Source organism: Andrena cerasifolii, chromosome 2 (assembly GCF_050908995.1).
Source record: "Andrena cerasifolii isolate SP2316 chromosome 2, iyAndCera1_principal, whole genome shotgun sequence".
Classification (NCBI taxonomy): domain Eukaryota; kingdom Metazoa; phylum Arthropoda; class Insecta; order Hymenoptera; family Andrenidae; genus Andrena; species Andrena cerasifolii.
In genome coordinates, this window is record NC_135119.1 from 835,242 (window position 1) to 862,834 (window position 27,593).

At 38.5% G+C, this 27,593-nt stretch overlaps 1 protein-coding gene across 3 annotated transcripts in view; it reads left to right on the forward strand.

The window, feature by feature from the left end:
- The window catches only part of Dve (SATB1_N and homeodomain domain-containing protein dve), a 158,854-nt gene extending 139,981 nt beyond the window's left edge, over positions 1 to 18,873 (forward strand). Inside the window, exons 5-7 of one of the 3 annotated variants that reach the window (XM_076830288.1) lie at positions 7,735 to 8,292; positions 15,428 to 15,808; positions 18,461 to 18,873. In XM_076830288.1, the coding sequence (XP_076686403.1) occupies positions 7,735 to 8,292; positions 15,428 to 15,808; positions 18,461 to 18,589 (1,068 nt within the window). In that variant the 3' untranslated portion in view covers positions 18,590 to 18,873. Of the gene's footprint in view, positions 1 to 7,734; positions 8,293 to 15,427; positions 15,809 to 18,412 lie in introns of all 3 variants that reach the window. The other 2 variants (XM_076830289.1, XM_076830287.1) reach the window with 2 other exon arrangements.
- Positions 18,874 to 27,593: the final 8,720 nt, after the last annotated feature.

The following is a 27,593-nucleotide window of genomic DNA, read 5'->3' on the forward strand; positions in this document are numbered from 1 at the left end:
GTACGTACCTTCATGCGTATGCAGCTACTAGGATTTTTGTTTCTTGTGGATGTGTTTGTAACATTTACAAAAGGAGCATTTTTACAGCATCTTCTTACTGTATCCTATATTTGAGCTACGTACTCTGAAATGCCTCAAAATTAAACAAGTCCTCAACATTTAATCTATCAGACATCATTTTAAGTCATACTCCACGAAAGAATATTATATGAGATATGTTCATAGCAATTTTCAGTCCCACAACATGTAGCTTCCATGGAAAATGACCATTTATCGTCTTGTGTTTTCACCCCATACTTGGTGACTACTGTTGTATACCGTATTTTTAGTATTACTTTTATTTTATTAAATAATTTCATACAAAGAACGGAAACTAAGACGATTACAGAAAAAATTCTAGATTATAGATTCAGAACTAGATTCTCGTGTCCAGACTATTCGGACTGAAGTGCTCAAGTGCTTCTGTGCTACTGCTGGAAGAATTGCGTGTAATATATATATATATATATGTACGGTTTTCGGTAAGCTGAAAAGTGGGGGTTGTCCTGAGTTTAACGGTCGTTAAGGGATGAGGCATAGAGATCAAGGTTCAAGGATGAGTAATAAGGAACGGATAAGGTCGTAGAAGAAAGAATTTAGGATGCTTACTATTGCTATCTAGAAAACTAACGCGCTAACTAATACTTTATATACAGAAATAGATTTAAATGACGTTGGTATAAAACACCACATTACAAGTAGAGCGGTTCATTACACAATTAATATCCCACGAAATAAATCCTATCTTCATAGGCTCAACGTGTCACAAATGATGGGTTGAGTTGGAACATTTTTTATTGCCACACTTTCACGAACAGATCATTCGCAAACAAGATCCGTTTGATTTCGTTTCTCCGGAGATTGAAGTACTATTGTATGTACGATTTCCATGTGAAGCAAAGGCGAGCGTGCCCTTTCGACGGCAACGTAGATCTCATAGCGTATGATAGGATTACCCTTTACTCAACTAAATTCGCAGCCTTCATCAAAAGCCCCCTCGATATCGGTAGTAGGAAACGGTTAGGGGGTAGGTGTCCCACCCCCTACGGGCGGGCATTATCTAAGTGCACTCTCTTTGAAGATCCTGCTATACTTGCCCATCCCCGAACTTTAATGCCGCTCGCGGTGGTCTATGATTACCAATTTTCCTTGACAGACGTTTCCTGCTCGAGTTTCGGCCCGTTGGCTAATGGCGAACGGCTGTGATGGAGAACCGCCCGGTTCGTGTACGTGTGACTTATTCTGCAGATCATTCGACGAATATGCGACGTTCAGAATATTTGACTAGGCTAACGAGTGGATTTAGGTAGATAGTCCTGACTGATTAACTGTCAGCCCTAAAATTACCTCATCCAACACCCAATACGATTGCTTTTCATTCGGTGTGGCACAAATCAAAATCCCTTTATAGGATGTTCCTAAAATGGATCGTAAAGTTTGTCAGCACATTCCACGAATGACACCAAGGAAAAAGATGTGCTACGAACGCGTCGCGTTGTGGGCGCGAAGATTTCATGTGCTCTGTACGATTTTCTAAAAAATCAGAAAGTATACAGCATCGCCATTAGAACCCTACAATAGTCGTTTAAAATGATCGAGAAATGTAGAAGTTATCACTTACAGCAAACATTACAGTCTCGTTGCCGCACCACGGAACCTGATACGGGAGATACATAGATACCTACATACTTACATACGATGTATGTATGTGTCCTAGCCCGTAGCGAGCGTGTTAAGAATTACAAAACACTGGAAGTCGCACATCAGCAGAGGACTTTTTGCATGTAACTGAACTACCTATTGAGCCTATAAACATTACTTAAATGTAAACAATTAGGATCTATTCACCAAGGTGGAGTTTTGTGACTTGCATTAAGTGTTTCGGACTTGTTCAGATGGCTCCTATCTCCTTCTATGTTAATTTTCAATTGACCGTTATTTCTATAAAGGGAATATGTCTGAGACACTATTTTGGAACTACAGAAGTGTCTCGCATGAGAGAACCCTTACAGTGCGATAATGCAATGACAACGGTGTTATTTATTGTTAGCAAGTAATTAGCGTTAGCTAGAATCGCTAAAGCGGCAGCGCCTTCGATGGAATTGTTTAGTAATCACTAGTTGTTACTCTACGATACTCCACATCTACGTGATCTCCACGTAGCGACACGTTTCCGAGTAAACCAGGAATTTTTTAACATGCCGCATAACAAATAAGTCGATGATGTACGGTTTGTCAGCCCGCTCGAGGAGCCTATTTTCTTTGGTAGACAACTTCAGAAGTTATTCCTGAAAACTCGAAAGGGAAGCATTTGCAGACCTACGTATAACACTTTGCGTGGATGTGAACGTTATCGCCTGTGTTTGCCGCGTGTACATCGCCGCGAACATGAACAAAACTCAGCGTAAGTTCACGTACGATTCGTGCGGCTGAGGTACGTCCACCCGAGCTCTGCATTGGGTGGAGTTTCGGGCACCAGGCACTAGCGATGAGCGTGATACCAGTCTTTCTCACGAGTTTCAAGTAGTTCCATACCCAAAGTACTCGTTTGGAAGGTTGAATACGTATTAAAATTGTAAGTTCTTGGTATCGACATTTGATACCAGCAGGAGCTGAAATGAGTACTGAGTGGAGTTAGTATCACGGCAACAGTAAAGTATCGATACTATTCGAACCGGAATCAAGTATGCATAGGTATCGAAACCGTAATGAGTACTTTAGGTATCGAATAGAATCGATTCCCAAATGATACCTACAAAAGTCTCGGTCCTTTAAACTCGACTGCGTTCGGGTCCGACGTTGAGCATACAAAGTCTCGCGATAAGGGACCCCTGAATAGTTGGACAAGGAAAGAGAATGAATACAACGAGAGAAAGTGAAATAGACGTACAAGGTGATCCTCTCGCGACGCTAGTCAAACAAACTGGCGCCCGGCACTACGTGGCGAAAACAAGACCCCTCGGAGTGGTTAGTATACCTACCCATTAAGAAGTGAGAAATCTTTCAGTTCCGCATTTCTCGTCAGATCTCGTCGAGTTTAAAGGACTGAGACTATTGTAGGTATCATTTGGGAAACGATTCTTTCTAAGTACTCATTACTGTTTCGATACCTATGCATGCTTGATTCGGGTTCGAATAGTATCGATACCCAGTCCAGCCAAGATGTTAATACCTACAAAGGATCGAACCTTTTGAGTAGGTATCGATACCTTCTGATACCTACGGTACTCATACGTGCTTGTGATACCATGATACTTCACCGCTAGGTATCGATACTGCTTGAGCGGCATCTCGCCCATCACTATCAGGCACACCGACATGAAGGTGCTACGTAACTGACAGGCAAAGCTTTTTTCTAAATTCCAAATGAAAAATACAAATAGATAAAAATAGAAACATAGAAATCAAATTTCATTGGGTCATGAAGGTGCTACGTAACTGACAGGCAAAGCTTTTTTCTAAATTCCAAATAAAAAAATACAAATAGATTAAAACAGAAAAATAGAAATCAAATTTCATTGGGTCAGGTGAGGTCAGGGTCAAGAGACAGTTATGATCCTGATAAAAACTTCGCAATGGAAAAACCGCAAAAGTAGGTACTATATCGGCCGCATAACTAGCAAATTCATGTTAGCATATTTGCTATATCAGAAAACATACGTCCAGTGCAGGAATGTAATCTACCTGCTGTATTGCTTCATTATTTGCAAGATCATTTGATACAGCTGAAAACCACCAAAAAATCCAGTCATTTATATAGATTACTGGTAACCAAAATTAAATTTCCGTTATTTGTAACCAAAATCGTTTAATTAAACATATTAACTCTATACCATAACTTTTAAAATTTGTCTTACAACAGTTATGATGTCTGGTTTCTACACAATCAGTATGACAGTAGATCTGGTATGAACGACTATCAGTAGGATAGAAATTAATTTGGCCTCCATTAGATACATAATTTGATTTCATATAACGGAAAACAAGCACAAATTTTTTGACAAAATGTGAGAAAAGAACAGGAACGAGAATTTCAACATTCTTGTCCGTAGTCCATACGACAGCCCCATCTGTGACTAAACTGCTGTAAAAATTTCAAGAGTACCTTACCTTTTGAGTAGGTAATCATGCACACTGGTTCCAAAAAGTTTTTTCTTCGGGAAATCAGCATCAAAGTTGAGATTCATATTTTAAGTGATAATTATGAACACATGCATTGACTTACCAGTCTGAATCTATTCCAGTACGAATCTAGCGTTATCAGAAAATGCAACAAGAAAGAATCGAAAAATGTTCGCCTGTGTATATTTGGCATTCTCTTAAAATACGCATAGTTCCAAGACGCAAAACGCCTCAGCGAAGGTATCGTTTCGCATCTCTTTATGATATGTATCAAGTGCATGCGGAGTGGTTCACATAAAGCCGGGTCCACATTTGTTACCGCACCTCGCTCTATTACCGCGATCTGTTACCTAGCTAACCGATCTTTTTAGCAAATGTAGACGACGTTGGACGGTTCCGAGACATTCATCGGAACGGCCGAACCAAGTAACGAGTCACAGCACACAGTTGCCGTGATCAGTAGGCGAGGTAACAGGTCGCAGTAACAGAGTGAGGTATTGTATTGTATTTTTGTTTTCCTGTGTGTTCCTAACACACAAGGATGGCGTTTCAAGCATATCGCTTATATTGCCCAACGAACGATAGTCCATTTTTTTCCTTTTTCCCTCCTCTCTCCTTCGGGTCCCAACAGCAGCGACGCACCGGGAGACAAAGTGGTCGGTTACCCATCTTTCCCTAGTACGCCGCCCCGTGATGATTAACTTCGGTGATCTTACGGGAACCGGTGTTTCCATCACGGCCATGGCCGCTGGTAACAGAGTGAGGTGTGGTAACAAATGTGAACTCGGCTTAAAGCGTAACAACTGAATATTTTCTACAATATCAATGATATTGAAGTATAATAGGTACATAAACGTCGTACATTTTCCAATGATTCTTTATGCCCTATATTTTAGTTGTAGGTTGTCAATCAGCTATCTGTAATATTGAACTGAATTACTTTTATTAAAATATGGTCGAAACGGCACATTACACATGCCATTAAATTAGTTATTCTGCAAACTACGCATAATAATGCAGCGGACAAAATATATGTAGGTATAATTCTATTTGAAAAAACATCGACGAGCTTAAACTCTCTGTAACACCTTCATTTACATACAAAAAAAGGAAATTAAGCTGAAGAGTGCGCGATCTACTTACAATATTTCAAGTTCGCGTAACAACATTCCGTTGAAATGACAAATATTTTTGAAGATGTTCAACTTCCACGCTTTATGTGCGTTACCCTATACATATAGAAGGAGAGACATATTCTGTTATGAGAACCAAAAAGAGAGACAAGTCAAAGACAACATGTACATATCTGAAGAATTTCGGCGAATCCATGATTATCATGAATTATATGCTGGTGGCATTGATTAATTTTTGCCATCTTTTTCCCTCTAGTTTCTGGTTTTCAGTGAATTAAGGCCTGTATTGCGGAAAAGTCTGCGCCTAGAGCCAGGCTGACGATGCGGTGGAATCCATTCGGGAATATTTGATCAGCTCTTGCCGCAGGATTGATTTACTGCTCCCCCGCGGATGATCAGCTGACGTTACCACGTTATCTGGAAATAATAAATAGGCGTAAATCAGGCCTCGAATTACAGCTCAATGTTGTCAGATAAATTGGGTGGCCCGTTCTTTTCTTCCTTTTTTTTCGACGGTGCTTACATGTTTATCAACCGATTTCTGAAGTCTCATGCCTTGTCAACCATTCCGCGTCTCGCCTGCCTAACTGAGTGATTAAGTGCTAGGTTGTAAAACTCGCCAGATGAGAATTTTAGCGGTTGACGGGCCGTGGATAACACTGCTTCTTCTGCGTCGTATCTGACGCTACCAAGGTGCCACGGATACGCGACGGATTACCGCGTTATTAAAGTGGCGTCAAGCACCTTGATCCTCGCGGGCGGAGACGTTTGTTCTTGTAAATCATTGTCCAGATAAGGCGCACGCTCCTCAGACCTGGTACTATTTCCTACGAGTCTAAACTTTTCCATAATCCGACTCCTTAATGCCTTAGCGAATGAACGTGCATCGCGCACTGCGGATGATAACTCAATGCCCACCGTGTCGTGTTGTTGCTCCAGAAAAAATCCCATTATGATTTTACTTCTGGATGACTTTGACGACTGTGATCACTGTTTGTTACACGGATCAACACGGTATTCCTGCCAAACAACAGATCAATTTTGTTTGAATGCTGGTCTGTGAGGATTGGATACCTTAGCTTCTTTGTTGCCTGAACAAAGGTTCTAAGAATACACGATTTGCTGTGCTTGTTATTAATATGTATTAATCGAATGCTATATTGTACGATAATTTTGTATAGTTGGATAGGTTATTTTATTCATTGGGAATGCTCATATGTTTTTGTGCAGAGGAATAACATTAAGTATGTAAAGTGGGATATTTTGTTTTGTAAAAAATTAATTTCCTTTGGTTTTTTTGAGTAGCTGATAATACTGCGCAGAAAAAGGACGAAAGTAAACATAATAGATCAATTGCGCAGAAAGTATCTGCAATTTTGTATAAGTGGAATTAAATTTAAGTATTAAAAAAAATTTTAAACTAAAAATTCCACGGTTCTAAGAACGTGTGGAGACATTGAAATTCATTTAGATTCTAAAATCTGCAGTGACATACAAAAATTTCCGTGCTATCAGATTTTTAACTGTGCTCTGGAGGAGATAAGCTAAGACGACTTCTAGATTATACATATGGTAGGTACCTACCTACTAAAATATGCTGAAAAAAGAAAGATAAGATGTTTTTATGGAACATTATTTTTGGCATTCGTTTCACAAGGTTTATTTACGAACTTTCAGATGTAGAATGTGACAAACGTAGCGCAAAACGATATTACAAATGGCGCGGTACAGAATACACAATATTAATCGAAATTGATATCAAAACAACAGTTATTAGAGTGGATCCAATTTCTTTCAAAATTTTCAATGGAAGTTGAATGGAATACCGAAACAAAAGTGATTTTATTAATCTGTGAATTCAGTCGATGATTCAACATTTCATCATTATTACTGTTACAAATCGTTCAACACTAAAATATGAACACGCTAGAATATAATATGTTCGTTATGCTATACACTAGGTGTTATAAAATAATATCTGGCAGCTTATATATATATATATATCAATAATACATTTAAGCTTAAAAATTTCACTATCAATATATCAATTTCACGGCCGTACTTTGGTTCTTTTTATCATATTTTCATCTTGCATCTAGGAAGCCCGCAGACTTTTTCGGGGGTGGGGGGGTGGACTTTGAGAAACGGTCAAGTTGAGAGGCGACGATTGGTTGATTGTTTAGACCCCTTTTGTAGCACCAATTTAATTAAAAATTAAAATTTTTAAATTTAAAATTAAAAATATTCACTTGTTTAGTGTAAACTTAATAAAGATTAGTTTATAAGATTAAGCGACTTTTTTCTCAAGCCGGGAGGGGGTCGCGACGTCCCTCTCCCCCCAGCCTTTGCACGTAGATCCGTTAAAGGAAACAAAATTCTCACATTTATTGCAATGTAATTGTTCCTGGCATTCAAACACAATGTATCGTTTGTTCCGCAGATGACATTATTATCTCTATGCAGAGGTGGAAACGATTTATCAGAGGAGACCAAGCGCAATTTTGAGTCGTGGTTGCAACAGCAACAACTGGGTTTGGGCCTGAACCCGATGGTTCCGTCATCGAATCACCACCATCACCATCATCACCACACGCAGAGCCCTCAGCCAGATGGAGCTGGTACTATTGGATCAACGAGTGGCGCTATTGGTCCTCCGCATCCTGCGCTCCTCCAATACTCGCATAAGACCAGGATGAGGACGAGCTTTGATCCGGAACTAGAATTGCCACGGCTGCAACGGTGGTTCGGTGAAAATCAACATCCGTCACGCCAACAGATACAGCACTACGTGTCGGAATTAAACGCCCTGGAGTCGCGACGAGGCAGGAAGCCTCTAGACGTAAATAACGTTGTCTACTGGTTCAAGAATGCTAGAGCCGCTCAGAAGAGGGCCGAGAACAGGGGTGTCAATGGCTACAGTCCTCCTGGACTTAGCCCGAGAGGCGCCAGTATTGTCAGCGAAGATTGCACGGACGAAGAAGAGGATTCCAGGCATCAGGTATGTGTGTGTAGAAACATTGCAAACTAAAGATGGCCTCTCCTCAAATTGGGTTTCCAAGGAACAATTGTTTTGCTTCCTTTTTCGGGACAATGGAGTATTTTACGTTCCACCTATATCTTCTTTGTGGTGGCATAATCTAACAAAATTTAAAGTTAACGAAGCTTATAATATGGTTGATGTTCGAATACAGACTAATAACGCGTGATGATCTTAATTGCATAGTCATCCTAAAATATTGTTATACAATAAAATGTTGTTAATTGTGCCTAACACTTATGGTACATATCACCGATTTTGGTGACCTTGAAATATATTCTCAAGGTCATCATTAGGAAGAACTTTTCCCTACTTTCCTTATACACGTTTAAAAATATTTCTTGAATTTCTTGCCTTGATGTTAAGTTTCAGTTAGTTTTGGGTTAAGTTTAGTATAACAAAATATAACTATACTTCTAATTAAACAGTATTCTCAAATATGATTAATAGAAATTGGGAACATGAAATATCTCGTCTGTGGTTGTTTACAAACAGCAAAGTGTCGCAGGATTGTACTATTATGTCTATAATTGCGAGGACCCGCAGCTACGTGTATGCAGTGTAGATCCCAAATATAAAATTTTAGCTTCGGAGATTTATTAGGTTCCGAGATACTAATAAACAATTATTGTTAACTTTTTTGTTAACTATAGGGTTGAACTATAGGTGGTGTCCGCTTCCGATTGCTTTGGTTTTTTTATATGTTTTAGAGGACCAAAGAATAAGAGATACGTATCTTTTTATTTCGGGCCGTTTGCATGTTTAAGGGGTGAAACCACACCTCAAAGTTTGTAAGAACAGGTACACAAGTGACTGACGACAAGCACATCATCCATAGGGTAAAACTATACAATACGCCCCACTTTTAAAGAAAGATCTATAAAACCAATATTTTTTAATAATTCTTTAAATTTGTTGTGTAACCACATTAACCCTCGGGCGGGCGCGCCAGTGAGAGTTACACGACCAGGTGCGTGGTGAACTCAGTTCACCAGTTGAAACTAATCATTTTAGTCCCCTTATATATAAAGTATACACTTCAGAAATGGTTTTTCTATCGATATTAGTAACTTTTGATTAAACGTGATGGGAAAATAATAGCAATTTACCCAAGAATGTTTATCTTCCCGAGACGTAAACAAAGAAATACGCAGATTGGTGAACTGAGTTCACCGGCGCGCCCGCGCGAGGGTTAAGTGTTCATTACTCTTTACAACTGCGCCGCAATTGTGAAGAAAACACAACAGGAAGTAACCGCAAATCGTAATTTCCCTGAACCTTACGTGGGACGTTTTGTAACACAGTCGTCAGGTAAAACGCCCCACCTACACTGCATTCCACATTAGAGCATACCTGTTCCGCGCAGGCACGACCCTCGGGAAGCGTTGCTACGCCCGACTCCCCACTTAACCGCCTATGTTTTTCTCCGTCGCACGGCCCTCGACTCTCTCTGTTAACTTTTCGTGCGGGACGTTGTTTACGTTGACAACGGTCAGGTCCCGCGTTTCGGATGTACCAGTTATTCCTTGGAAACCACCACGACCAAGCGCGTGCGGTTCAAACGGTGGGTAATAGAGGGCGCTGCGCAGATCGGTCGCAAATCGGTAGGGGCGTCGGTATGCTCTTATATGGAATGCAGTGTATGTGACAAATCGCCCCGACATAAATAAGTAATTACTTTTTATTATTTTTAACAAAATATTATAGAATATATATTACAAAAGATATTATTAACAAAAATAGAACAATATTTAATAAAATTTTCAAAAATTGAACAATATTGAATACAATTTTAAAAAATTTTCCTTTTTTTTCGAGCATCAATTTTCTTTTCTTCTTTGATTTTCCTGTTTGTAGGCGCCTTCATAGCATCCTTGACAGTATGCATAATATAAATTCTGCTTCTTTCATTAACTCCGGTAGTTTTACTTTTTACTTTTTATCATTTTTGAACCATGATGCCTGGAATGTACTTTTTACATATTTACGTGACATTTCTGTTATCAACGAAAAAAAAAATACGTTATTCGTGAGCAATATGATTTTGAAGTGGGGGGAATTGTAAATTCTTTGCTGGGGCATATTGTAAATTCTGGAGCAAAAAACACCCCGGCTTAAATTTAGCAACCATGCAGTGAAAAAAGTTTTGGGCAATAACAATTTAAAGAGGTTAGTTTGTCTACTTTCGAAACATATGTATGAATTTATCGCAAAAACATTAGTGACTTAGAAAATTGATTTCCTCTCGTACTCACCGCAAATTGTCCGAAAGCAGAAAATATAAATTTTGGTATATTTTTGTAAAAGCCGTAATATTTTCTCGTATTATTATTACTGCAGTTGTGGGCGACTGAGGCAAGTTCGAATCTGACGACAGCGTCGATGTATTCTTATTTGGGTGCGTAAAACAATGGTGGGGCGTATTGTATAGTTTTACCCTACAGCAAGTTATGACGCAAATGAAATTTATATCAAGTTTTATTCAACACAATGTTATAATATTCTTGAATGTAACAATAGGAACTTTTGTACCTCTTCTTATGAACATTGAGGAGTGGTTTCGCCCCCTAAACATGCAAACGGGCCAAAATAAAAAGACAGGTATTTCTTATTTTTCGATCCTCTAAAACATATACGTATACTAGCTATATTATTTGGTAGAGAAAATACTTTTCGTGAGGCACTTTGATAGATCGTGACTACGATCTGGGACGTATTGACACCGCAAATAAACGGGGCCTCTGATGTCAATGATCACGTTTAGTTAACCACGATTATGTAGAGGAGACCGGGGCAAAGTGGGGCGGAAAAAGTTTGAAGTCGAATACAATTTTTCCCTTTCAATAAAAATGTTTGGAAATAGATTTATAATATAATTAAAACATTACTATTGATAAATGGCGAATAGCCAATACTTAAAATAAATTAAGAGTATATTAAAATTCAACTTGAAAGAAATGATGCAAGAGGCATACATGAGGTAAAGTGAACTCCTATCCAGGATAAAGTGAGGTGCAACAAAATAAGAACTTAAATTAAGGATATAGGTAAATATTAACCCCTTGCGCTGGAATTACATGTGTAGCACGGCAGCTTCTGGCTTTTTGCACCGTGGTTGTCAAAAACTGTGGCAGATTTTTCATTTTTTTTAGGTTAGTTTCTGTTCCACTACGCCGCATGGTTTGCTAGCCAGCGAAAAGGTTAGGACATTGCGCACATCACTTGCGCATTGGTTCTTAGCAGCCATTTGCAGCTCCGTTTACCCTGGTCACTTTACCCCGAATATGTACTCAGTGGAAAATTAATTATTTAATAATGTTAGGATTAATGTTTTCTCAAACGAGTGCACATGTATGTTTATAACCTTGTTATAAACACGCAGAAAAAATTTGGAGTTAAAATAACACATTTAAGACTCATTTATCCAAAAAGCTAAATTGAAAAGAAAACCAATCGGATGTCTCCAAAAATTAATTTTTAATTTTTTAAATGAATTTCCAGTTTTCGATATCTGAATGTGCATAATTATCATTGTGGTATTACACGCATTTATTACGTCACCAAAATTTGTAAATATATTCTATTGTTAAAGAATAAATTAAGAAAGCTTATTTTACCCCGAGGTTCACTTTGCCCCGATCTCCCCTATGTAATATTCTGTGAAACATTAATTTATATACAAAAAAATCTTTTACAAATTCAAAACTGCGACAGAAAATTTCATAGAATCTCAAATATTCATTGTAGTGTGTTTTCAGTAAATCTTTCGTTTATTTCGATTTATTTAAAATGAGAAGTCTTGCTGATATGTTTAAGTTTGGTAGAAATTGCAAAGGATATATTTTCAGAGTACCTATGTGTAATTTGTATATCTTCAATTTATCATTAAATATGAAAATATTATAAATGATACAATGTGAAACCAGAAATACACGAAGAGAAAACCTCGAAATCGAAAATTTTGGATTTCGTCAAATGTAGATTCCAAAAAGAAGCAGTTCATAATTTATTCAATGACTTGTTAAAAGATGAACAAACTCACTTAATTATTGTTGTATATCGTTAACATCGTGGAAAGCACTATTTAATAATTTACAAAATCATATTTCTAGACTGGACTCGAATGTGGATTACTTTGCGTGACCGCGAATGCGTACCAGTTCGTTATTCCTGTCAATGTCAGAGCCGCTAAAAGTGACAGCCACCGTGAGATACAAACTCTGAATAATGTTCTGTGAGCGCTTTCAGTGATTCAAATTTATATTCAGTGGCAAGCTAGTCCAGTGTGAAATAAGCTTCTGAATCTGGTCAGGAACTTCGCTTTCCATTGGTCGAGACACTGAGAAGTGTGTTCGTCACTTATTTTAAGGCCTTTTCACGCGAGACACTTTTGTGACTGACGACTGATACTTTAGATAAGTTCACACATTCTCTAGCCTCGTCATTTTAACCTTTAAACCTGCGTTCTGTCTACCGAAAGAATATACGAAATATCAGTCGTGAGCTACGCAACTGTCTTGTGTGAAAAGGTCCTTACATTCGAGAATGAGATATTAGGAAACAGCAAAAACACAAGAAATGTAAACGGTGCGAATATTTATAGGACAGCAGTCGCGGGATACTGGACTATCTCGAATTGAAAAGTCCTTAAGGGGTTATGCCTAGTCAGGCGGTCGAAAAGAGGCGAATATTTGTGTATTTTTTTTGAAGAAGCGGAAGCGTATATTTTTACAGAACTTTTTGCACTTAAAAGAGCAACATTTAAAGAACATTTGGTAATTTTTTCGTAGAAAAGTATTTACGTTTATAATAAAATAACAAGCGACATCCAAGAAGCATTTTTAAAAATTTGGTTTTGCGGTGAGCATTGCCATTCGGAACCAGATTGTCTAAAATCAAAAAACAAAAAAGATTTCGTTAGTATATTAATGTATCCTCAGGTTGACGGAGAGAATTTTCCGAAATATTAAGTTAAAACAAAATGGCGGCTATTTAAATTTGAAATCCTGATTTTTTCCTGCAAAAATCACGTGAGAAAATCAGGATTTCAAATTTAAATAGCTGCCATTTTGTTTTAAATTAATATTTCGGAAAATTCTCTCCGTCAACTTGAGGATACATTAATATACTAACGAAATCTTTTTTGTTATTTGATTTTAGATAATATGGTTACGAATGGCAATGCTCACCGCAAAACCAAATTTTTAAAAATGCTTCTTGGATGTCGCTTGTTATTTTATTATAAAATTAATTATTTTTCTACGAAAAATTACCAAATGTTCTTGAAATGTTGCTCTTTTAAGCGCAAAAAGTTTTGTAAAAATATACGCTTCCGCTTCTTCAAAAAAAATTCACAAATATTCGCCTCTTTTCGGCCGCCTGACTAGGTATAACCCCTTAAGAGTAGTGTAAAAACTGGTGGATGGAACGCGACCAAAAATTCGGAAGCAAGAAGCTAAATAATAAACATAGTGATCCACTTTTTAACATCACATTCTACCATACGGAGCGGATCGCTAACACTGTCCACCTATCTCCGTTATTCTAAATATTAAGAGAAAAATGAAGGTATAAGGTTTTCTGCGTTCGAAGCGTAATATCATGGCATTAGTTTCGGTGCGAATGAAGTGAGGGGTTAGGTCGATTTCAAAATCAATTTTATGTGTTTAAATAGAACAGTTATTTTTTAAGGTAGGTAATAAATGACGTTAGTGTACCTACATGTGGTCAGAAATTCATATTTTAAAATTGTAGTGGCCACAATGGGGGTGGTCTCCGCTACCGAATGCGTTTGTACTGAAAGGCGAACCCTAAACTTTTAATTACGCCTGTTTCATTAACGAAATTTAAAATTCAGAAAGGTCGGTGGATTTTTTAGTTTAATTTAGTTTAACACTCTGTAACTGAAGAACTTAACTATCCCCAAGATTCTATATATTATATTCTAAGTCCGGGATAGTTCGACCACTTTTTGCAAAAGAAATTGTAGCATCGTTGTTTTTCACATTTTTGTCATTTTGTAGAAATTAAAGCAAAGCTCAAGCAATTTAGAGTATACGTAAATTATAGTGCGCGATAAATTCAAATATTTATTTTCATTTTCAACCAAAAACATTGGCACTTCAACTGGTCGGTCTCACCCGCATGTCGGGGTTAGAGCGTCCACCCACTACGGGTGAGATCGACCTTGAAAAATAACAAAAAGTGTAGCTTACGAAAAGTATAATACACGAAGATGTTAATTGATATGTTATTTCTTCTTCAGTTTTCCACGTAAATCGCAAACATTCTTGTACTTGAAGCATCTAGTATCACGAAAGCGAAGGCTGCAGCGCAGACATTTAATCCACTCGTCGCTTTTCGAGATTTCGAAATAGTTTTCTCCGCATCCCACGCATTCGTTTTTCGTCCCAGTCTTTTAACGACTTATCACTATCTTGAAGAATGGAATTTTCGCTCCCTGAATCTGAAGATGGGTTTACAGTATAAAAGACACATGTAGGTAGTGTTTCGATGTCAGTTACAAGAATAAGAAAAAAAATACGAGAATGCTATGTCCCCCTTGACGTCCTACAACTTTCGTCCGAAACAATTTTTCGTACCATTCATATTTTTCGAGATAGTTACATTTTTTTCGAACACATTGTAATTTTAACTAATGTGGTCGGACTGTCCCATAATCAAGGGAGTGATCGACCACCTTGCTAAAATAAATTAAAAACGAATACATACCTACGTAATGTTGGGGTGACACTGTAGTTTTATGCATATTACATGTCTTTCAAATATCATCAGCACTGTAACTTGGTCTAAAAACTTTCAGACTCGCATAAAGTCTTAAGTGTTTCTTATAATTTAAATATGGATTTGTGACAATGTTCAATGCAAGGTCAACAACAAGCGCACCCATTTCTTTTGTATCAATGACACACAGTGCCCTCTCTTGCGTCAGTCTTAAAGTATCAACACTGGCCGGACTCTCCCGGTGGTCGAACTATACCGGACTTACCCCACCAAGTTTCTGTCACTGTTCAAACTATTAATTACCAATTTAACTAAACAATACAAAATAAGAGCGTCCTTCTGTATTTTTTAGTCTACTTCACCTTCTCCCTGTCCGCCTGGAAGCCCCCCAGTTGGACCACTGTCCTTGACAACCAGACCCGAGGACCAACAACCTCCACCCTCGACGCCATCTTCGGTGAAACAAGAGGACGCCAGAGTGTCTTCCGGTTCCGAGGACGAGGAGCCACGGCCAACAGGTCCTTTGCCGCCAGGATTCTCTTTAGTACCGAGTCCAATGTTCGGCCATGGAATTATGTACATGTCACCTTATCTGCCGCCACGTGGGCCAGCTGGCTGTTCCACCAGCATGCTGGACGAAAGGAGGAAGAGGAACCGGACATTCATCGATCCCGTGACGGAAGTGCCGAGGCTCGAGGCTTGGTTCACTCACAACACTCATCCCAGTCACGCGGTAAGTTCAACGGTACTTACAGCTGAATTATCGGCACGTTAATTTGCCAGCTCTGTGCATTAATAGCTAACGCGAACAATTCGTGATACTTCCAAAGCACTGGAAGCCAATACGTTGTTGTGGTGTAACATTGAAAGTCTCCTGACTATGTGATGTTTCTAACCAATTACTATCAAATAAGTATATTCATAGGGAACGTTCTCATAATACAGCTATATAAGTGGTACAGCTGAAAGGGCAGTGATCCTACATGGGAGAGGGAAACTAAATAGGAAACGTGGAATTTTGTTCATAGAGGCTCCCTTCTCGAGAAAATGAATTTTGCAGACTTATCTTCAACGCGTGCACTTAACTAAACGTTTAGCAGAGTTTTTCCAGTAGTAGACTCCTCGTGCAAAATACAAGTCGCAATTATAGAATAAGTTTTCTTTGAAGAAAATCGAGTACGCGTACACATGACTACAAATCGGTCTCACCATTCAAATCAATTTTATCGGTACAATGAAGCCTCCTACCAACACATTCCATTTTGTGATTTTTACTTAATTTTTTCATCTAGACTGTACAGTAGGGCGGAGCGGAAAATTTAAATATGAATTTTCAGTTGGCCTGGATGCGGGATAGGTGTCTTTTGATTAACCAAACACAACTGTAAAAAAATTTGGAAAAATATTCATGTCTGCAGGTTCCTTTCCCAAAAATGACCATATAATCATTTTTAGGAGAAAAAGGAACCCGCAGACATGAATATTTTTCCAATTTTTTGTTTACAGTTGTGTTTGGTTAATCAAAAGACAACTATCCTGCACCCAGGCCAACTGAAAATTCAAATTTAAATTTTCGCCTATATAGTATGATTATATAATCATTTATAGGAGTGAAAGGAACCTGCAGACATGAATATTTTTCCAATTTTTTTTTACAATTGTGTTTGCTTAATCGAAAGACAACTATCCCGCACCCAGGCCAACTGAAAATTCAAATTTAAATTTTCGCCTATTTAGTACCGCTCCGCCCTACTGTAGAGTCATCTCATTCGCTTGGATCACCTATTAAGAAACACTCTCTACTTAAGTATATACGAAAGAAGCGCGTGCACTGTACAGACACTGAAGAATATGTGTGATGTGTGCCTATTTGACCGTTGCATGAAAACTTAAAGATCTTAAAAATGAACTTTGCTTTATAACTTCATATCACTTGATACTCTTTAAAATCTTTCGATCTGAAATCGATCCTTTTACGTAAATTTATTTCGTACGAAGAAACGTTTAACCATTTTCATGAAATTTCTTTTTATATGTATACTTACACTATATATGTATGTAGTATGTAGTAGATAATGTAACACCTACAGTCGTACAGTCGTGGAAGTTATTCTATTTCATCACTGTCACTTAAGGGGGGCCCCACCCTGAAGCTACTAACAAAAGACAAAATTAGGGATTTATTTGTTCGTATAAACAAAAATATAGGGCTTGGATTTTTTATACAGTTTTAAAGTACATAGGTATCTTTATTCTGCTAGAAAATGTTTTCTTTTATGAACAATTGTACAAAATAACGACGAACAAAATGGCTTCCCGGAGCACTGCAAAAAACTGGCTCACACTCCCGGGAATAACTGGATCATCTGAGAAGGAAATACAAAAAAGATATATAAACAGGAATATATTATCCTTGGCCTAGCGTAGGATTTTCTCAAAATTGGAATTATTTTGGAAATTATAGCAGTTTCCAGAATTGACTTTAATTTTTTACATAAAAATCTGCACTGAAATGCTTGTAAAAAACAGATAATTGAAATATTCAAAAAATCCTACGCTAGGTCAAAGATAATAATATATTCCTGTTTATATATCGTTTTTGTTTTTCCTTCGCAGATGATTCAGTCATTCCCGGGAGTGTGGGCCAGTTTTTTTGCAGTGCTCCGGGAAGCCATTTTGTTCGTCGTTATTTTGTACAATTTTTCATAAAAGAAAAAAAATTCTAGCAGAATAAAGATTTATACTTTAAAACTGCATAAAAATCCAAACCCTAGATTTTTGTTGATACGAACAAATAAATCCCTAACTTTCTCTTTTGTTAGTGGCTTCAGGGTGGGGTCCCCCCTTAACACATTTGTTCCCAAATTTTTTATTACAATTTCATTATATAATTATATCATTTATAACAAAAAAAATTATCATTACTTTCGGAAATTAAAATTCGTATAGGAATTACGTGGCGCAATTGCATTTTAGTTTTTGAAACGCAAACATCCCGAAGTGAAACTCAGTCAGCAGTTTATGTACCTACTACCTCCCTATTAATCAATGCTTTCAGTGATTACCTTTATGTCGATGAAATCGAGCATTTCAAGTAGCACAGAGTTTGAAAAACCACAATTATTCTTTTCCGTGCCAATTGATAGGAAATGTGATCCGAGTGTCGCGCGTTGATCGTTTCCCGTATTTATTTTTTACTTGTGAATTCAGCAAAAAACTTGTGTATATTTGGAGAGTCGTGAAAAGTCATAAAATTTCCATATGACCGTTTCATTTCGTTTCATTCTGTCTCTGACAACTCGATTTGCTTAGAAAGTTTTATCTGCTTAATTCACAGCTAATTCTGAAATACACGGAGGAACTGAATCGAATGCCCTACCGGCAGAAGTTTCCGCGGCTGGAACCCAAAAATGTGCAATTCTGGTTCAAGAATCGCCGGGCCAAGTGCAAACGCTTGAAGATGGCTCTATTCGAGGGCGAAGCGCCGCAGCCACATCCATATCACGCAGACTAGCTCGCCCCCTCAAGCAACCTAAATTAGCAGCGACCGTGGAGCCAGGAGACGCAGACGTTGCGACCATGTACCACGACGCGAAAATGGGGTAGAAGGAGAAGAGAAGAGAAGTAAACACCGTTAATCGACCCGTTATTCCTTAATATCGTTGACTCGTAACCACGACCACCCTTGCGGGTTGCACTTTTATTGTAATTATTGCATAAGATTAATATAATTATTATGGACCTTGATGAATGTATGTACATATGAGAATAACGTCGAATAAAAGCTATACGTCATAATTTGTTGTATCCTTACAAACCTTCCTGCATTCCTTTATTCTATTTATCGTTATGTTTTTTTTATAAATAGGTAGGTACTCTTTTTGCGATTGAAACACCATAGAAACGGAAAAGTTTCTTTACGACGGATTTTCGGACGACAGATAACCCTCGTATACCCACAGGGACACATGGTTTCGATATGGGTAGGTAACACGAATTAAAAAACGCGGTCAAGTGTCGACCTAACCCGGACCTTCGCGCGGCAAGACTTTTTATTCGAATCGCCGGATTCTGCATCTTAATTCTTAATTTACTTACCTAAGTACCTAGGCACATTGGGAAGCATAAACTGTTCATTATCAAAGCATGATTTTTTCTCTATAATATTAAATACCCCGAGCTTATCCCTTACTGACGTATGTATAGTGCCTATACGAGCTATAGTGACTTAGGTGTGAAGGCACTCAGCGGGGTCTTAACCGACACCCTGCTGGGTACTGACCCAGACCAGGACAAAACCGGGGCCCTAAAGATTAACAGAAAATAAAGCAGAAATTGAAGATACGGTTTATCATTATTAAAAGACATCAATTAAGCTTTGCTACTGGCTATTAAAAGTTGTCTCATTGTCAGCACATATTAAATACAAATTCATTTTAATAAGCTACTGCAGTAGAACAGTAGTAATAAAATTATTTTATAATAGTAACTTATTTGAAATTAAAATCACTGCATGTCTTGAAGTAGTTTTGGAGGTTTTACCCTTTAGGGCCCCGGGCTTGTCCTGATCTTCCCTAAACACAGTCCTGCAAGAGGTAGTAGGGGGGGCACGTTTAGCGGCCAGTACCCAGTAGAGCTGTACGAGTACTTGAATATTCGGGTAGCTTGAAATCCGACCCAATCCGGGACTCGGTTTCCAAGCCGAGCCAGGTACCCGAAAGAACCGAGCGACTCGGATAGAACCAAGTACTTGAATGTTTTTCAAGCGGTCCGAAAGAACCGGGCGGATTGGATGAAACCGAGCAGCTCGGATAGAACCAAGTACTTGATGTTTTCCAAGCGGCCCGAAAGAAACCGGGCGGATTGGATAGAGCGAAGAGGATTGAATTTTTCCAAGCGGCCCGAAAGAAACCGGGTGGCTTGGAAAGAAACGAGCGGCCCGCTCGACCTTCATTCGGACCGTCCGTTTCTTTCCAAACCACCCGGTTTCTTAGGGCCCGCCCGCTTATTTTTCAAGCCGCCCGGTTTCTTTCGGGCCGCTTGGAAAAATTCAATCCGCTCGGTTCCATCCAATCCGCCCGGTTTCTTTCGGGCCGCTTGAAAAAAATTCAAGTACTCGGTTCTGTCCGAGCCGCTCGGTTCTTTCGGGTACCCGGCTCGGCTCGGTTTTTCAAGCCGAGCCAGGCTCGGCTTGCTTTTTCCGGGTACTTGATCAGCTCTAGTACCCAGCAGGGTGTCGGTTAAGACCACGCTGAGTGACTTCACACTTAAGTCACTATAGCTCGTATAGGCACTATATCTGGACATCGTGGCCCACTTGAACTGTTAAATACCTGCCGCGCGACTTTCCCTTTCACCAGGTCTGGTCATCGTCACTTATTCGTACCCTTAGTTCCTTTCAGGCTGCGTGGCTTATTGTTAGTCACAAACAAGCGGATTATGCCGCGGGCCTCAAGGCCGTTTTCCAACCTAAATTACTTCCTATCCAGAAACCAACCTCTCCCCAGTAACACCACTTCCACCCTCTCAATAACCAATCCGAGTTCCGATTCCCACACCCTCGCACTAGAAACTCCCTAGTAGAAATAGCATTTCCCCACTAGTTCACGTTTTTCCGTGCGCATGACACGAGATGTCAGAAATCTGTGGTATTTTTTAGCTTGCACAAACAAGTAATTCTAATCTCTTTAGAATAAAAGAGCACAGCCTCCCCTAGATTCACGACAAAAATTTCCTTCATCCCGCCAGGGTAATGGCAAATTTAGTATAATAATTTTATCGTGCTAGATTGCACAGGGGATATGTATATTTAGAACATAAAAGAGAGGGCATGCCAGTCTGAAAAGGGCAGAAATCAAGTTTCCTACACGATATCATTGCTGGCTCTCGTCTGTAGAACTAAACGCGATAGGTACATGGACGAATGAGAAACTCATATGCATATTCAACGCGTAAATAGATATGATACCTACGTTATGTACTTGTACATATACATACAGACGAGTGGAACGACGTGATACTGTCTCCAAGTCTGGAAACGCACAGACCGCCGCGGCGCGCCGCGCCGAGTCGAAATCTCGGTCTAAGATAAGACCACCGCGTTGTTGTCGAGTCAACCCCAACTCAAGCGTAACAATAGTCAATGAGTCTTTCTGGGAAGGAGCCGAAGGACATACCTATAACATGGACGATAAATTATATGAGCATTTATAACTAAAATTTAGGTGTAGCACAGTTACAATTAAATATGTGATACCTACGATTTGCTTGGAAATAAACCTCTGGTTACCTATATTGTTTGTGTTAAATGGGATAAAAAGCATGAAATGGTAGAAACCAAAGTTCCCTTTAGTAATTACATTCTTCACCATCTTGTTATTAGTAATTAAAAGATCAACGTACGCTTACGCGTGGATGATGTGTTTCTGGACATTAAGTACTTCTGTTCTCAATTATTCAGTACCTACTCGGGAATATGTATGCATACATATGCAATATCTCAGATAATTTAGGTAATTATTTATTTCGTTGCTGTCACTTGACATACGTTGTGAATTGAAAGTTAGTGTATATAATGCAGTACCTATTTTGTTGAACAATTTCGGGACAGGGAATAAAATTGGAAATGAAAAAGAGTATTAAGATACGCACCTCATTCGGATAGATTATTAAATATTAAACAAAATCGACACAGAATTCCCTAAAAATTCATATTATTTAAAAAGTTATAAGTAACTAAATGGAGGTTAACTTCAAACTAGAGTGTCTGCCTAAATTCCCTAGCATGTATTAAAGTGGTTCTATAATCCCAACAAGAAGTTATTGCACACTGTTGAATCTTTTTACAAACACTCTCGACTAATAACATCTTTTGTTCACAAAGTACATAGCTAATCATGGACCAATATCACCGTACGTAAGATAACACGCGTTAAAAACCATAGGTAAGGTAGCCACAATTTCAATCGAATTTGTGCAAAAGCTTTGAGTTAAGACAAGCTGCATTTCATCCTCTACAGAAAATCTCTTATGAAACATGATAATTAAAGCGGAATCGTATCCTTATCGTAGCTCGCGTCACGATACGAACGAACCCAACCACAGATATCGAAGTTTCGACTTCGTTTCAATCGGCAGCGCTGCACGAGAACGACGAAGGGGGTTGTTCTTGTCATCTACGAGATACACGCACAGGATGTTGTCGAGGAGATTGTACTGAAGTCGGGGCAGATTTAATGAGGATAGGCGGATTTGTCCAATTAAAGTGTCTTGCAAAGATCCACACAGGTCGACGGTCGTTCATTCGCAAAACATCGAATTTCGACATCGCTGCAACAACCATTTCTTATCCAACACGGGCACAAACCGAAACCGTTATCCCTTTTGTTATCGTTATCGAGACTTCACCTCTTGAGTTGAGCTTTGTCGAGGAATCGTCTGAAGGGTGGTAAGGATTTAAGAACGCTCTTCTGAAAAGCTGCCTTGCTAATATCGGGTAAATCGTCTGGGATGTAGATTATGTAAAAAACACAGTTCGACAAAATTTGATTTTTTTTCGGACTTGTAACATTAAATAGCCGTTTCTTATAGGTTTTCACCCTCAGTTTTTGAGAAACCCGATTTTTTTAAAAAAATGCAAATTTTCAACTTTGAACATCTTTTGTGTCGAAACGGTAATACTTATTCGGTTGCTCGTGATATAAGTTATTGGTGCATTATGAACATTTAAATATGCTTAAACATCGATCAAAGGGAAAAGGACACCCGAAACGCACCCATTTTTGAAGATATCTTTCAATTTATTTCCAAAACTAGGGGTCTAGGAGAAAATCTGACAATTCCACGCGATTTAGCAGACATTTTTCCTTCGGAAAGCATCAACAGAAGTAGTAAGTCACGTTTTGTTTTCAACACAGAAGCGAAACAGTTTGGCAAAACACGCGGCGCCGACAGTGGTAGTCACGCAAGTTAAGCGATTGTGTTACGCTGAGCGGCAGTGGATCGCGCGCCGCCGTTGACTACCACTGTCAGGTCGGCGCCGCGCGTTTTGCCAAACTATTTCGCTTCTGTATTGAAAACAAAACGTGACTTACCACTTCTGTTGATGCTTTCCGATGGAAAAATGTCTGCTGCTTCTCGTGGAATAGTCAGATTTTCTCCTATACCCTTAGTTTTGAAAATAAATTGAAAGATCTCTTCAAAATTGGGTGCATTTCGGGTGTCCTTTTCTCTTTAATCGATGTTCTCAAAAACTGAGGGTGATAGCGACAAACGGTTGGCGGATTCGTTTTCAGGGCGCGAAAACCTATAAGAAACGGCTATTGAATTTTACAAGTCCAAATGGCTGTTGAACTGTGAAATTGGGAAATTATTTAGTTGTTTAGTCTGGATTATTTTTTACGTTTGAATATTGTGCAAGAAATGAAATAATTCTATTACAAGGAAAATGGACTCTTCGAAGTGTCGGAAAACTCTTCACCTTTAATCGTTTAAACTACTTTTTGCGATTTCCAAATGCAAATCAACATTTATTGCATCTAATTTGAAGGATTGGGTATAGTAGGTATTCTGTCATTTTCTCTGAAACTTTCATTAACAATGTGAAAAATTGTGTGACAATAATATAGGTAAGTATTTTTCCTGACACCATTCAACAAATCAAGAAAAAAACAAAAGTAGATACATTTGTTATGTAACTACTTTTTCTTCGCGCCATTCAGTAGCATGCACACAGATAATTGTATCTTTGTAGCCGTAGACGGTTTAAAACTTGTCGCTATGTATTAAAAATCTTTTTGCATCGCGAGCAACGATTTACGCTATCTAGGGTAAGCAGGCCAGTAGATGGACGGGGCCAGTAGATGGACGAATCGTTGGTTAATCGTTAATATTGAAAGAACTAAAGTTTTAGGCTATACTTCCGAATGGCCCCAGTGGCCGATCGACATGAGGTTTGAGGGGAAGGGTGGGGAGGGTGTGTGGACAGTAAATCTAAAATTGTTGCTTCGGAAATTTATTAGTTTCCGAGATATTAATAAAAACCTTTTAGTATGCCTGTTAACTTATTCCGACATAACGCATGCCACTTTTCAACTTGTTCCGGGTATTAGTATTTGTTGGGGCTAGATCAGTGCGGGGGGCGCGCGCCCGCTGGCGGGCGTGTGACGCATGGTAGCGAATCGATGTGAGTTTGGAATTTTGAACCAGAAACTTGCGGATGCGATCCGTCCTATTATACAGGGTGGATACCTATTACTCTATTGATAGCCAATACTCTACGGGGTGATTCTATGGGCCAAACTAAGACGAAAATATAGAATACAATTTTTTAATATCGCGCTTCGTTTTCGAGAAAATTGACTTCGAATTTCAGCTAAATACGCGTGCGTTTTAGGCGCCTGAGGGGCACGCGGACAACTGTCCGTAGAATAAATTGGGGGGGGGGCAGGGTGGATCGCCGTTAGAGAGCTACGTGTACGGAGTTCAAAAAGTAGTTTGTAAAAAATAATAACAATAATTTTTTATTAATATTTCGGAAACTAATAAATATCCGAAGCTACAATTTTAGATTTAGAGTTCACACCCCCTCTCCACCCGGCCCCTCAAACCTCGTGCGATCGGCCACTGGGGGCATTCGGAAGTGTATCCGAGTTTTAATCAATATTATTGTTTTTTTATTTTGTAGAAAAAACGTATGTTGTTTTATAAAACATTAATATATTTATTGAATTTTTTTGTATACGAAAAAGTATTTTTATGTACGGTCTTACGCCAGTATGCGCTAGTCGCTCGATTCTTAGTAGCCATTGCTCAGCGTATTCGTGCCTTTAAGTTAATAAAAAAACATGTTTGGACGTATTGTAAAGAGGTATGTAATAGATGATTGTATTGAAATATTAACAATTTACAAATAAACGCGTAAATAAAGAAAAATAAAACGATAGAACTTGTAAAAATGACTGTCCATATACTGGTATGGATTTTATAACCTAAACCCAGTAGATGGACAGAATAGAATTGAACCTTTTGATGCCGTTTTTGTTTAATAAACAGAAAGTTTACACCTTTACTTGCATGTAGGTACCTTATTTTTCTTTTAATTTAGATGGCACGCAACGAAAAATATATACCTCATATCAATATGCACATAATGATGTACATAGATAGAGGTTACATGTCAAATCGGGATGGTCCTACACGATCCAGGACGTCTGATCGCTTTAGGATATATATAACCTCACTTTATTTGCACTCTGGGGCGATAACCTGTTGCACAGTTTTCGGACAATGAAGACTGCATACGGTTTTAATTTTGATCAAATAAACTATATTTTAACAAAAAAATGCCTTAATCTAGGTCACTACTATAGCTAATAAGCCTTTTATACGTCTAGCCAGACACCCGTCCATCTATTGGTTCTAAACTATCCATCTACTAGCCCAATAGTCCATCTACTGTTGATACGTGCTATCAGTAGAATTTTCATCATTTTATGCTTAAATACATTAATTTTTGTACTTACAGTAATTTTTTTCTTTAAATTTATACATTTTTACGTGCAAAGCATTTGATTGTTTTCTAATACAACAGATATTTCTAAGAAACACCTTGATGTGAACATCGGAATCCGCTAAACCGTCCATCTACTGGCCTGCTTACCCTAGCAGCCTTAAACCGTGGGTCGCTCGTAATCGTAACTGTTTTTGGCCGGACAGTTCGCGGCGTCCGGTCGTGTAGTATATTACATACTTATGTACCTACTTAGGAGATGCAAAGAAGCATTCACACGCGCGGCGCTGCCCGCGCCGGATTGCACTCGGGACTACTCATTCATTTGTCATTCAACAGACATTTCACAAGCCCCATTAACGCTCCAGCGACATATAGCAATGGTGGGTGCTTTTGGTGAAAAGAGTAAAAAGAGATTTTTCTAATACGTTCAACGAAGACGTTCGTCTACAGCAGGAAGGAAAATAAAGCTTACTGTCGCGATTTGGAGTTTCTTCGTTAAGCATTATGGTTTATTTACAATAACACATGAGTCCAAGAGTCGAGTATTCAATAACAACTTCGGTCTGCTTTATCCGACTGTCTTCCAACTTGAGTTGAGATGCGAGCACCAGCAGGCCGTGATTACCGCTATACATGGTGCTAGCGACACTAACAAGGGAAGATCCCGAACCCGAAAATTCCCAAAATTCTGAAACTTTGTGAATATGTAGGGGATTTCCTCCTGATTACAACGCAATTTTTGTTTGCTGCCCAAATTCACTCCAAGGGGGTGAAATTAATTCCCGAAAATTCGGTTATTTTCCGATTTTGCGTTATAACTCGCGAAATGTAAAAGATACAAAAAAAGTTTCAAGACAAAAGTTACTTCTTTTAATTAGATCTATCATTTGGCAAAAAAATATTTTACAATTCACGAGTTATAACAGAAAATCGGAAATTAACCGGATTTTCAGGGGTCAATTACACCCCCTTAGAGTGAATTTGGGCAGCAAACAAAAATTGCGTTTTAATCAGGGGGAAATTCCCTATATATTCACGGAGTTTCAGAATTTTTTGAATTTCCGGGTTCGGGATGCTTCCTTGTAAGTAGTAATAAAACGCAACAACTGCATCGAAACCACCTCCGGACCTGCTGGTTGAGACACTCGAGTGCATAAATCGCACTCCTAGTCCCAGCTGGAGCCCAATCGGGTGACCCAACCGAATATTACCATTATTAAATATCATCGGAGGCGAATTTATGTTTCTCTTAGAAGTGTAGAAAACATTTGAACATATTGGAGCTGTTGATAGATATACGATATATTCAGAAATTCAAATAATATAATTTAAATTTTGACCGTAAAAATTGTTCTAATTAGAAGAGATGATTTTGGCGCACTGGTTCGGGCAATTAAGTAATTCAATAAAAGCTATTGTGCAATTTTGAGAATTATCAAATTCCAACGTTTCGGTCAGTGGTTGTGACCATTTTCAAGGAAAGTTAGATAACGGAAGAATACTGCGTATGGGACCTTTAGGGATATATAAACATATCTCGAAGGATTTTTGACAATTTTGAAAAATGTCGATTTTACAGCTGTTTGAAGGTAAGTGCTAACTTTTTTTCAATAAATTATAACTATGGAAGTAGTAAACGGATAGAGATGAGGTTTACGGCGATTTGTAGAAAAGACATTGAAGTTTTAAGAAAAAATTATTTCAGTTTCAGGAACAAATTTTTTTAACCATTTTTGTGCAATTATTTTAAACAAATGCAGTTTTTTAACAACGTAAAAATCTGGAAAAAACAGAATATAGTTCTATCCTTCCCCTTCATGGTCTAATTGTCAAACATATGGGCATTTTAAAATTGGCCTTGTAAAAATTGTCGAAAGTTGACGCTGCGTCGTCCAGCACCGCGGTACTCGCAGGGGCCAAGCGGCTATACCTGATATTCTTATACAGGATTCTCGAAAATGGTAAGTATTTGAAAACAACTGAAGGAGGAAAACTTTTACTGTTT